A 12,392-nucleotide genomic window follows, 5' to 3' on the forward strand; every position below is an offset into this window, starting at 1 on the left:
TCAACTATCTTTCTCGTGGAAGCAACTTCCCTCTGTGAATAAGATAATCAGATATGACCAGTTTCAAACACAGCAAAAGCAAGTATAACCAGAAACTATGCATGCTTTAACTCCATGAATTAAGCATAGAAGAAAGACCTCACCTGCAATCTTTCCTTGTCTTCTCCCGAACTGTTGCTGGTGAACTTGATCGAAAGTGCCCTGGAGTATTTTCCTTTTCCGAGCAGGCTTTTCTGCGCATAGAAATATATATATCTATATATCTTGGGGAAAGACGGGATTGGTTTGCAAGAGAAAACTAGAATTCATTTAAATAAAAGACGGTTGAAAACAGTACAAATGATCGAGTAACTTCGAAATAAGAATTACAGATGTCAATCAACATATCCTATGTGGTTTCGATATGCCAATACATCTATAACGACCTAATCGGCCGAACCCCACCAATTAACTATCTACTGCCGCCGGTAAAGTGAAGTGGAAGCCTGAAGTACAAGGAACCCTTATTTACATATTTACCTATATACAAAAGTAGGAAATATGTAAAAATTGAAGATTTAAAAAAAAAAACTATTGACTGAGCTATCCACTGAGTTGGTTAGATGCGGCTAATGTGGCAACTGAGCACCAAAAAATCACAGAATTATGAGCAATCTAAGGCCTTCAACTTTACAATTGACTTTATTGCAATGATTTCTCTGCTCCAGTTTCCGATAATCCAGTAGTCATTTTGATCATGTCGAATGGAACTCAACTCGCAAACTATTGGCAAAATGTAGACCGAAGGAGAAACTATATAGGTCATTCTTCTACCATTCATCGAGCCACTCTGGATCATTGAGCACTGCTATATCTTGGGTCGGGGAAGTAACGGCAACAGGGCACTCTTCATTATGACTTTCTAAATGTTGAGCTATACGAGAAGTTAACTCGTGTGGAACAGGAACACTTTGATCTCTGATTCCTCTCCAATCAACATCATCAAACCATGGATGATTTTTGACAGAATCAGAACCATGGCAACCCAGTCTTACATTTTCATCAACTTCAAGCAACTGAAAAATTATTTTAACATAAACATGTGAGCGATCCCATGATTTCTATGAGGTATCTAAGAAATGGTAATAAAGACCTTAGTGATTAGGTCAACAGCTTCAGGGCTTAAATTCTGCGACAGTGTAAACTGTCCTTTTGCAATCTTTGCAACTGTATCAAGCTCGCTTTGTCTCCACGATCCAAATGGCATTTCACCTTGAAGCAAGAAATAGATTAGGACTCCCAGGGACCACCTGCATGTTTCAAAAGATTAATTTCATAGAAGAAAGCTGAGAGGAAAAAAGGGTCATCAAACTGCACAAACCCTTTCAAACCCACTGGTAAGAAATAGTAAATTAGGACCGCACATCCTACACAAAGCTCCTCCATCTTTGATGTTCTTTAAAATCCACATGAAAACTTTCAAGAACTACAATAGGAAAACCTATGGTATATTAAGTGGCAGGTAAAGGAACAAACTAAAGATGAATTTCCCTCTTTTTTGGTATGACCAAGGTATCCTTTATGTCTGTTTTACGGTCCATGAAGACTAATCCTTTTGGGGTTCTTGGCTGCCCCTCCCAACAATGTCATCTCCAAGGTACAAACCTGAGTTCTCTCCTGGCAGTGCAATGTTCCTTACCACTGCACCCTTCAGTAAGCCAACAAAAACATCCTGTAGGTGTTAAGACATTTCTGATGCACTAACCAAACCTTCATGGTTAAATTAAAATTCTTTTCTTTGTGTTACTGTTAATTAATCTCCATTATAAACCCAAATCATGTTCTTTAACAAGCTAGGAGTGTAGTTATTTTGAGCTAATCAATTCTGTTCATTTAGATAAAAAATATAGCAGGAAGAGGTTTATGACAACCAGACAAATGGAGAAAAGGATGTATTTTTACCAGTCAGCAGGAAGACCATGGCCCTTTCCCTGAATTACCTCTGGTGCTAAAGAGTCTGTCATCCCACAAATTGTAAATGTTCTCTCACTAGATAACTTCTTCCCAAATCTGAAATCGACAAGCTGCAATGCAACATAACAAAATAAAATAACTAAGCTTAGCTCGTGATTTGCCATCCTTCATATGTAAAAGAGAAGGGAGACCTTTGATTATGTGTAAACTTAATAGTAATTTAAATATAAAAGTCAGCACAAACTATAACACAGCATACAATAGTACCAACCTGTAAATGGCCAGTTTTGTTCAACATTAAAACATCCGGAGAGACTCCTCTGTAAAGGACACCATTCTGAAATTCAAATGAAATGTGGGTGTTAATGACAAACTAAAATAAATTACAGCTACACAAGGAATTGAGGAAATGAAGTGGAAGAAAACTACTGCTAGAAACTCGCCTCGTGTAGATCTTCTAAAGCAGTAACAACAGATGCAGCACAGAACCGTGCTGATTGTTCATCTAGAGGAGAGTGAAGTATAGAAGCCAAAGGGCAGACAAGGTAGGTATTCAATAAAATTCCAGCATGCATTTGATCAGCACAAGTGCACAAAATCTCCGGCATGCAAGCTGCAGAGCTCATGCTCTTCATCAGACCCTTCTCCTTTAAAACTTGGGCTTCTTTTCCTAGTTTTTTTACCTTCTGCTTTGAAAACCTCTTCAAACTAAGGATTTTTTCTAGTAATCAATCCATTTAGCACAAAAAAAATATTTATCAGTCGTTCCATAACAAGTTCCTTAAAAACACAACATAGCAGATAGCACCTAACATGCTTATTTTCCTATACTCCCATAATGCAACTGACATGCCTTGGTCAGTTAATATAAGCATGCATAATCAGTCTATATATCGCATGTCAGTTAACTGTTGTGCCTAAACTTGTTACACAAGAAAAAGCTTCTTTTTTTAATTTAAAATGAGAGGAAAAGTAAATACACAGATATAACCAACCTGAGTCTCTTACAAGTACAAGCCCAATCTCACTACAGTCAGTGGAATATAAACTTGTTCTCCACTCCTGCATATGCCATTAGCTGAGTTTAGGAATTGTTCTCTTGATGATCACATTTTGCTACATTAGCCACAAGGCAGAGGTAGAACTAAGCACTTCTTACCAACTGAGTGAAGCTAACTTTAGCAAGACTTGAAATATCAATTTCTTTGGAAGAATCCTTGGTCACGTCTAGAGGATAGTCTCTAATCCTAAATGGCAATGAAGACAACAATATCATTCTCAAACAAAGTATTAAACATTCAAATGAGAAGAGAAGGAATAAAAAGTTCATTGTTGTTCAGTTAGAGAATTCTAAAAGCTTACAGATTCTAAAATGGAAGGTTTATGTGAAATATAAAATGAAACGCATTCTAACAGAAAAAAGGAGGAAAACAAAGATGCAGCATTCAGTGCATTAGACTAAGACATACTTCTGATCATCCTGGGAAAGCTTTGTCAAAGGACCCACAACTGAATCAAACTTCTCCTTCGTCAAAACAGCACACATGACATCACCCACTGCAACTGCACTTAAAGAATCCATCTGCTCACCAAGAAGCGTCCATTCCCCAAAATAGCTTCCTTCTGTCTTTTCAACAGACAGCTCTTTCGCAGTCTGCTGATCATCATCCTCGTTGGAGTTATCAGACTTGAGACTGCAGACATTTGGGCTGCTTAACAAATCCCTGTCAAAAGTAATCCTCACTTGGCCCTTCTGGATAATGTGCAATGCTGAGAGGCCTTCATTCTGCAGATATGCAAGAGAAATATACAAAATAAGAATATGAACCAAAAATAATACACAGAAAATGAAATATAACATTGGAAGGAAAACTTCTACCTTATTAAATATGGTCTGCCCATTCGAGAAAGAAACTTCGAAAAGAGAATCTGCAACATGACTCAGCTGTAAAATTGTTAACCTTGATAGAAGATCGACAGAGCGGAGCAACTTCAAGGATGATAAATTAGAAAACTCAGACATCAGAATTCCACGAAAATCTTCTCGTTTCAAAGCCCAGAGAGTTCCACTTGTCACAGCGAGCACAGAGGCTTGGAGAGGCTTATTGTACCTGTATACCAATAAAACAAATTATCAAGGTAAGTTGTACAACACAATTAGCCAGAAAGCGAAGTAAAATAACCCCAATTCAAGAAACCAGCAGGTTTCACACACACACCACATGTGAAAACTAAAAATGCACCAAAATAGTGACTGATAGGTCGTAGGTGTTAAGAAAATTAGGTGGATTTTTGCTTTGTTACTACTCCAAATAAATGGTGGTAACATGTTAACCTAATTTTGGTTTGCTACTCCGTATAAATTCTCAATAAGCTTTCCAAATGTGCATTTCTTTTTTAAAAAATAAAAATAAATGTGCGCTTCAATTTCTAATAAGCAAAACAATGTCAACTTCAAAAAATATATTAGAGAGTTCTTCATTTACTATGAGGTGAGAAAGGAAAAGAGAAGAAAACATACATCAGTGCCAGCTCCCCAAACGATGACAACTTATCAGCTGTATACCGTTGCAGAACCCTTGGCACTGCTCCATTTTTATCTTCCTGCAAGAATAGTTTCTTATGAAAACTTAAATCTCGCTAAAAATAAACAATCATCCATGAACTAAGAACCCATTAATAAAAACAAAAAAGAAAATTTGATAACAGAGAAATAGAACATGACAATCTTGAGCTTTGAACCACAATAAGGATGCAAATATTTGAGCTGAGGCTAAGTTCAAATTCCATAAAACAAGCTCGGGCCCTTGAGAACTTTGATAGGTTTAACCATAGATAGCAGGTAATATTACATATAATGATCAAAGCAACCGATAAGAATTGGGCGTAGTGGCAAGGCAAATTGCATTCCCAAGAAGAGAACGCAGGTTTGAACCTTGGAAACGACATTGTTGGGAGGGACAGCCATGAACCCCGAACATAAACAGTAAACAGACATGAAAGATACCAAATATAATATATATATATAATGATCAAAGCAAACAAACAAACCTGGGTTGCCAAGACCTCAAACTCTCCGCTTCCCACAACATAAAAGCAGTCACCTTCACCACCCTACAAAATATAACAACAATTAGGATACTAACTTCAATTGCAACCATGCAAACAACTTCATCTTGACCTGTATTTAAGATATTAGCTACTCCGGTCCTTGCATGTGAAATCAAGGTCGTTGAACCAGGGTTCAGCTTTGTCAAAAAGAACCTCAATTTCAAACCAAACCAGCCAACAGAGGCAGAAAGCACGCTTATATGCAGGAGAAGTTTGGATCTTTGACACCTAATGGTTTTAATATCAGCAGCTCATTCATCGGATTTACTGCTGCCAATTGCTTCAAACTTCTATCCTACTGACCGCTAGTAAAGTGGCATCTTCGCTTGGGTTATTCATAACTTACATGATAGCAACATAGTAATGATGTGATTTCAAGACATTATTTGCTCATGCAGTAAGGGAACAACATCAGAATTAAATGAAATAGTAGCAACAAAAGAATAAGAGAAAATTAAAAGACTAACCTGTTTAACCACAGTATCCCCTGGCTGGACCTCAATTCTTTGCATGCAATCCAATAAAACATGACGCTGTGAATCAGTTAGTTTTCTGAAGAGGAAATGGTCATGCAACGCCCGCTCTATATGCGCCTGTAACACATCATCATAAAACGAGACAGAAGAATGGTTTTGTCAGGAAACCCTTTAATGCATCCAAAACTATGGAATAGAACAGAAGGCTTACTTCTTCTTCCCAAGTTTTCCTGTGAGCTGGAGGTGGTGGAACCCAGATTTGCCCATTCTCCAATGAACTCTCAATAGCACGAAGACGAGCCCGTGATAAATCATGCCTTGCTTGCTGGTTCCTAGAGCTCAAGCTAAAGGCCAAAGGAGATTCTGATCCTGTTGCCTCTGACACTTGAGGAACAGGAGGCCGTAAAATAGAAGCAGGGTTAGCCGATTCACCACCAGCCTGCTGAGAGAAACAAATGAGAAACAATTAGCCATGCTGACAAGAAATACATCTGGAGCAAAAAGCTTGCTCACTTACCCCAACTAGTCCATTAATATGCACAACTATCACAGTAATATCATCAGTTCGGGTTTCATACTGAAGCCAAAGTCGATAAGATTCAGCCACAATTGCAGCACAAGCATCACGAGGATCATTGTGTTTTGCAACCTGAAATATAAAGGACAATTACTAATAAAGAATGAAATGAATTAGGCATCAAATTTTATATCTAAGAATAAGAACAAATATATCATCCTAAATAAAAATATGATGAGAAGAATTAAGAAAATACCATTATCATAGACACATAGGAAGACTTAAATAAGCAACTAATAAGAATATAATAAATAGAGAACCTTTTACAACCAGAAATTCATGGAATGTACTTCAATGGTCATTTTTCTAATTTGCATAATATATGAATACCAATTCCTCAAATCCAAAGTCCAACATTAACAAAAGAAGGCAAACTCCTAAAAACTCCTAAAATAGCATCCAAGTTCTGACCAAAAATTAAGAAATCTAACCGACTAGCATTAATCATAAATCACAGGTAACAACAACTAAGTTTCAGTTTAATCACTAATGATCAAAATCCCGCACATTCAAATGATTCCCTTACCATATCAACCACGGTTTGACTAGAAAGGAATTCAAAGACCCCGTCACTAGCAAGCACAAAGAAGGGATGATCTTCAGTGAGCTCCAGCATAACAATCTCCGGATTTGCCACAACACCAATTGTCTCAGCAATCGAGTCCCCAATACTCCTTGTAAAAGCAGTTCCAGGATACATCCCATTCGGCACCCAAAGCCTGGGAGGATCACCATCATCGCCTTCCTCCGTTCCCCAACACTGCACATCCGGATTCTTCAACCCTTCAATTTGATCCAATGTAAGCACTCTCGCTCCACATAGCTTAACTCTCTCCAGCTCATCAACGCGAAACGGTGTCTGATCAATCGACAAATCAACGGCCACGATTTCTTTCCCTCTCTTTTCTGCTATAACCGCTCTCGAATCACCAGAATTCGCCACGTATATCTTCCGACCACGAACTAAAACCGTTATGGCCGTCGTTCCGCTCATACTATCATCCAAACTATCAGCGTGTAGCTGCGTGTTCGTCGTCAAATACGCGGCATGGCAAGCTTCGATAGCGTCCACGTGGAATTTATTACTTCTCAACAAATTTTCGCATAATTTCCTTTTGACGAACTGTGAACATTCAGCTCCGAATTCACCGTGGCCGTCGAAAACACCGAAGAAATGATCATCAGGATTAGTTCCAAACGGAGTGTGGATACAAAAACTATCTTGATTAGCTTTATCTAAAGCATCTGGATAATAACCTCTTTGAGACAAGTAAGAATACTTAAGCTCGTAATTCCCTGACGGAACTTTAACCGCTCGAGAACCGTCCGCCGGAAGGAACTGAGATGAAACCCTAGAGAGGCGCGTGATGCCAAGCTCCTGGTCACCAGGTAGGTTCAAGCTTAACTGAGAGTGGATTTGGTCTCTGGTTTCTTCACCTTCGTTTGAGGATGTCGGCGAGAAAACGGCAATCTCCGCCGCGTTTGTCCTCCCGCGTTGCGGTTCTTTAACTCTACCATCCTTCGGCACGCAAATCTCGCCGATGCAAGCTCTCGAGTATACGCAGCCCATCACTCCACAAAAAAAAATCAAAAACAAAATCTGGAGACGATAATAGTCTTCGAAATCGTTAAATGCTTCATTTCATCGCTGTTTGGATAACTAAAACTCCATTTTTGTTCCTTCAAAATTCAAAGAAAAAGAGACAAAATTTAAAAAAAATGCGATAGGATTCAAAATTTCGAAAAAAATAAATCAATTGGAGAAAAAAATTAACGAATTCAACATTTCTTGTTCAAAGAATTTTCGAATTTCGTCACTGAAATGAAATTGTTTGAAGAAAAAAAATGTGATTTACTGCTCTGAAAACCGTTCTTATAATTTCTTTTTTTAAATAATTGAAAAGAGCCAATCAGTCTAAAATAATTACTACAATATTAAAATAATATATATTATTTAAATAAATTATTTTAAAATGGGGAAAAATATAAAAATATAAAACAAATGGAACAGAGATAGTGAAAGGAAGAGCCGTAGAGTCACTGTTTATTTTAAGTGGATTACTCGAAAGGCACTCTCATAGATGAGGGAAGCGTCCGTTAGCATCGCGAGATGAAACAGCGTCTTGTGCCGTAAAGTGGGTCAATTTCTGTTTTTAATCCCTGTACTATGCATAAGTCAAAATTTTAATATTTGGACATTTTTAGTTTATTTATTTTTCAAATTTTAAAAATTTTAATATTGACCGGTTGGTAGTCAATACTAAGACAAAAAAAATTTATTTTCAAAATCTGGTCGGTACATCAATTTAGAAAAAGAGATTAAATTAATTGATTCATGAATCAATATAGATTAATTGAACCGAACTAACCAACTAGATAATCGAATCAATCGGATCGAAAATCAATAGTTTGACCAGTCTAACTATCTCTCTTATTTCAAAAACATTGTATTATGTGCTTAACCACACTTTTAAAAAATTTTAAGATAACTAAAATAAAAATATTTATATCAATTTGATATTTTCATATAATCTCTTATTCTTTTTTTTTAAATTGACATACTATTTTTAAATATAATTTTAAAGTAATTAGACCATATCAAAAATTTTAAAAAGTTCAGGGACCCATTTACAACATTACTCCATGCTTGATCGGAACAATTACTTGAGCGAAAGTTGTCAGCTGCTGGCCTCCCTTTCGACCTATTTCGATAAATAAATTGTTCGTTTGACCTATTTTATTAATTATTTTAATTTTGATAAAAAAAATAAATTAAGAATAATAAATGGGTTAAAATCATAATTTAATCATTACTAGATTAACTATCGAGGATTCAAGATCCTCGACGAAATTAACTCCAAATCCCGTAAGCAATGAGCCGGAGCTCCAGCTGTCGTCAAGCCAAGCCAAATTTGAGATTATCAACAAACTTAATTTAGCTTTTTATTTTAATATATTTTTAAGGATAACATTAAAATTATTTTAATTTTTTTTAATTTTTAAATTTTTTATTTTTAAGTTAAATTTAATCATTAATCTTTTAAAAATTAACTTTTTTAAAAAATTATTTTTTAAAATGGAAGACTAATTAAAATATTAATTTTTTAATGAATATTTAAAAAAAACATCTCAACTCTTTTTTAAATGTTAATCGTCAAATTCGACTTTTTTTTCAAATATAAAGCCCACATTAAAAAAAATAAGGGTCACATTAGTAAAATATGCATACATTAATAGCTAAATTTAACATTACATTATATTTATATATATTAAAATATAAATACAGAAGTTGATAAACAAACTTAAATCAATATTAAAACCATAAACGATTTATAATTAACACTACTTTTACATTTATAAAATTCAAATCAATATCTTACTTAAAAATTAATTAAATTATAAATTTAAACTTTAAAAAATTTAAAATCATTACTAGTGGATGCAACAAAAACGAATTACGAGAACATATCATGTTAGAAAAAGACCCACCATTTTCATGACGGTGACCAAACGAGTTCCACTATGAAACTCTTATTATTTGAGACACTTTTCTTTTCGTAGATTATGAAATGTCGTTAAAATACAAACAATTTCACCTAACCAAAAAAATATATACAAACAAATTACCCATTAAAAAGAAAAAAGAAAAGTTCTCCATATTCATTATTCATTTTGTTATTTATTAATGATAATTTTTTAATATATTTATAGAATTAAAAAATTTTTTGTATTAATAAATTAAGTATTATTTTTTTTAAAACATCAATTAATGATACATAAAAATTTATTAATCTCATTTGTTGAATTAAAAAGCTATATCATCAATTTTGTAACTAGTTAACTCGATCTCGTTTAAATTCGTCCATATTTTTATTTTTTTTAAATACAATATTGTATTTAATATTAAGCAATTGTATTTTTTTAGTACCATTTTTTTTTTGAATGGCTCTTTTATTAAATTTTTAAACTCAAACAATTTTACATGTTTTTTTAATATTTGCATTTTAATAATTATATTTAATTTTCATATGATATAAATTATATAATTTTAAACTCGAGCTTTGAATATTGAAGTCCGAGTCTAACCTGTATTTAAAACAAATAAAAAGTTTTTGCCCGAGTTTATTTTTCAAGTCTAATATTTTTGTTCAAACTTTTCCAAATTTTAGTGGGCCTTTGGACTAAAATAGGTAGTTCAACCCTCAAACAATTCTAATTTACATAATTTAATCTATTTAGATTTACAATGTTATTAGTATGTCTAAATTGAGAATACCATTAATTGTTCCGGTTAAATTGTGGATGTGAATTTTTTAAAATATGATTGACATGTGAATTTATCATTAGTTGAACATGATTGATCAAATTTCCACATAACCCTATAACAAAATAACAACAAAAATAAATACACATCATCACTTTAACAGTTTTATCAGTTTGTACCTGCTAACAACATTGTAAAAATTGAGGAATCAAATTATGTCAAATTAAAATAAAAGTGATTAAATCTATCAATTTAACATAATAAAGGGACTAAAATCATAATTCAACCACAATAAGCAAATGGGATGGAGGAAGGCCACCCCTTACGTTTGGATAATTATAAATTTATAACCACAATTCCATTCTTATTTCAAAAGTGGTCCCTCGTTATCTCAAAATCTTATGACCCCAAGACAAAACCTGGACCCAGAAAATGAATTTGTGCCACTAACATGTTTTTCTTACATTATTTTTGTTATTTTCAGAATTAATTATGTTCGGTCAAATTAAATTGGTTTGGATTACGTGGTCGCTTTTTCTTTCATTCAATCTCAAAAATAAAAATACAAATACAAATTAAATGAAAAAAAAGTAGATTAATTAGATGGGTATTTAAGATTACGTTGTTGAAGTAACTCTGATTAATCTATTTTTAATTATATTATTCAATGCACAAATATCATTCATATCAATTCAATCATCCATCTTACTCACAAACTTACATTTATAGTGTTTAATAATTTAATTCATAGATTATGTTAAGTCAATTTGGGAGTTAGGACTCAAATTCAAACTCAATTTCCAAGCTTTATCATTATGTCTCAAGATAGAGATCCCCAAGTTTTGAGACAAGCCTCCCCTATTTCCTTATTTTAACTTTGATGTTTGGTTGTCTCGAGACCTGTAATAGGACAAAATGAACTTAGCTTCAATGTGCCATTGTCTCGAGCAAAGACCACTCTATCTTGAGACATAAGCTCAATTGTCTCAAGACCTCTTAAGTTGGTCTCAAGACTAAGTCTATTACAACACCTTAAAATGGCAATTTCACACTTAGAGTCTCGAGACAATCATGTCTTGAGACAGTCAAACTTTGAAGCAAAAATACCTAAAATAAATTAAAGTTTGTCTCGAGACACATCATTGAAATTTGATAATAGAGTTTAGATACAAGTTCTAGTTCTTAAATTGACTTGGTATCATCTCATAACTTGATAGGTTAGATTATTTCACTTAACAAATGTAAAATTATGATTGGAATGGATGCTTGTTTTTTATATGATTGATAACCATGCTTAAAATGATATGGTAATAGTAATGAATTAGCCTAAGCTGTTTCGTCAACGTAATGTGGCATCAAGTTGGGTGTGGGGTTATTACATTTAGTGGTATTACAAAATAATATTTTGATAGTCTCGATTAAATTCGAATTCGAGTTTAGGATAAAAGGTGAAGCGATAATTTTTTTTAAAGCGAAATTAAGTTGTATATTTTTATGAGAGCTAAAACGCAGTTTCACCATTTTAATAGCATATATCTTATGATTTTTTAAATAACTAAATTAAAATTTAATCATTTTTAGGGGCAAAGTTAAAATTTTACAAATTGTAAAAGGCTAAAAGTTAATTACCTTATTTTAGGGGGGAAAACCCTTACCAGCCCTTTAGTGCCACTTTTGTTTAGGATGATAATGGAAAGGGATAGGGATGAGATTAATATTATCAAATTCATTTCAATTTCAAAGTTGGCATGTTTTGTCCTATTTTCTATATTGCTTGAGTATAAATGTGTAGTTTTAAAATTTATTATAATTTTAATGATTATTTGATGCATTTGTCATCGCTCGTCTTGTCTTGTCTTGCCTTGCTTCAATTTTAGTTTTACTAATTATTTATAAAAAAATATTTTAAAAAGTAAGTAAAATTGAAATATAATTTTTAAAAATTATTTAAACATAAAATATAACAATTTTTATAACATATTTTTATCGTTTTAATAGATAAATACACAAT

At 33.5% G+C, this 12,392-nt stretch overlaps 1 protein-coding gene across 5 annotated transcripts; it reads right to left on the reverse strand.

Annotated features, from left to right (window-relative positions):
* Positions 1-284: 284 nt before the first annotated feature.
* On the reverse strand, positions 285-8,163 carry LOC107930842 (protein phosphatase 2C and cyclic nucleotide-binding/kinase domain-containing protein). Of its 5 annotated transcripts, none has more exons than XM_041117041.1 (16): positions 7,974-8,029; positions 6,644-7,797; positions 6,058-6,189; positions 5,752-5,982; positions 5,532-5,657; positions 5,005-5,067; positions 4,475-4,557; positions 3,833-4,064; positions 3,423-3,739; positions 3,113-3,200; positions 2,949-3,015; positions 2,397-2,674; positions 2,225-2,290; positions 1,942-2,063; positions 1,133-1,289; positions 285-1,055 (listed from the first exon to the last, which is right to left on the reverse strand). In XM_041117041.1, the coding sequence occupies exons 2-16, from the start codon at positions 7,685-7,687 to the stop codon at positions 810-812; spliced, it is 3,252 nt and encodes a 1,083-aa protein (XP_040972975.1). In that variant the 5' UTR covers positions 7,688-7,797; positions 7,974-8,029; the 3' UTR covers positions 285-809. The 5 variants fall into 5 exon arrangements, with proteins under 5 accessions (XP_040972975.1, XP_040972976.1, XP_040972974.1 ...); XM_041117042.1 differs by having other exon boundaries at positions 7,902-8,029; XM_041117040.1 differs by having other exon boundaries at positions 6,644-8,163.
* Positions 8,164-12,392: the final 4,229 nt, after the last annotated feature.

The sequence above is a fragment of the Gossypium hirsutum genome, chromosome A07 (assembly GCF_007990345.1).
Source record: "Gossypium hirsutum isolate 1008001.06 chromosome A07, Gossypium_hirsutum_v2.1, whole genome shotgun sequence".
Lineage (NCBI taxonomy): Eukaryota > Viridiplantae > Streptophyta > Magnoliopsida > Malvales > Malvaceae > Gossypium > Gossypium hirsutum.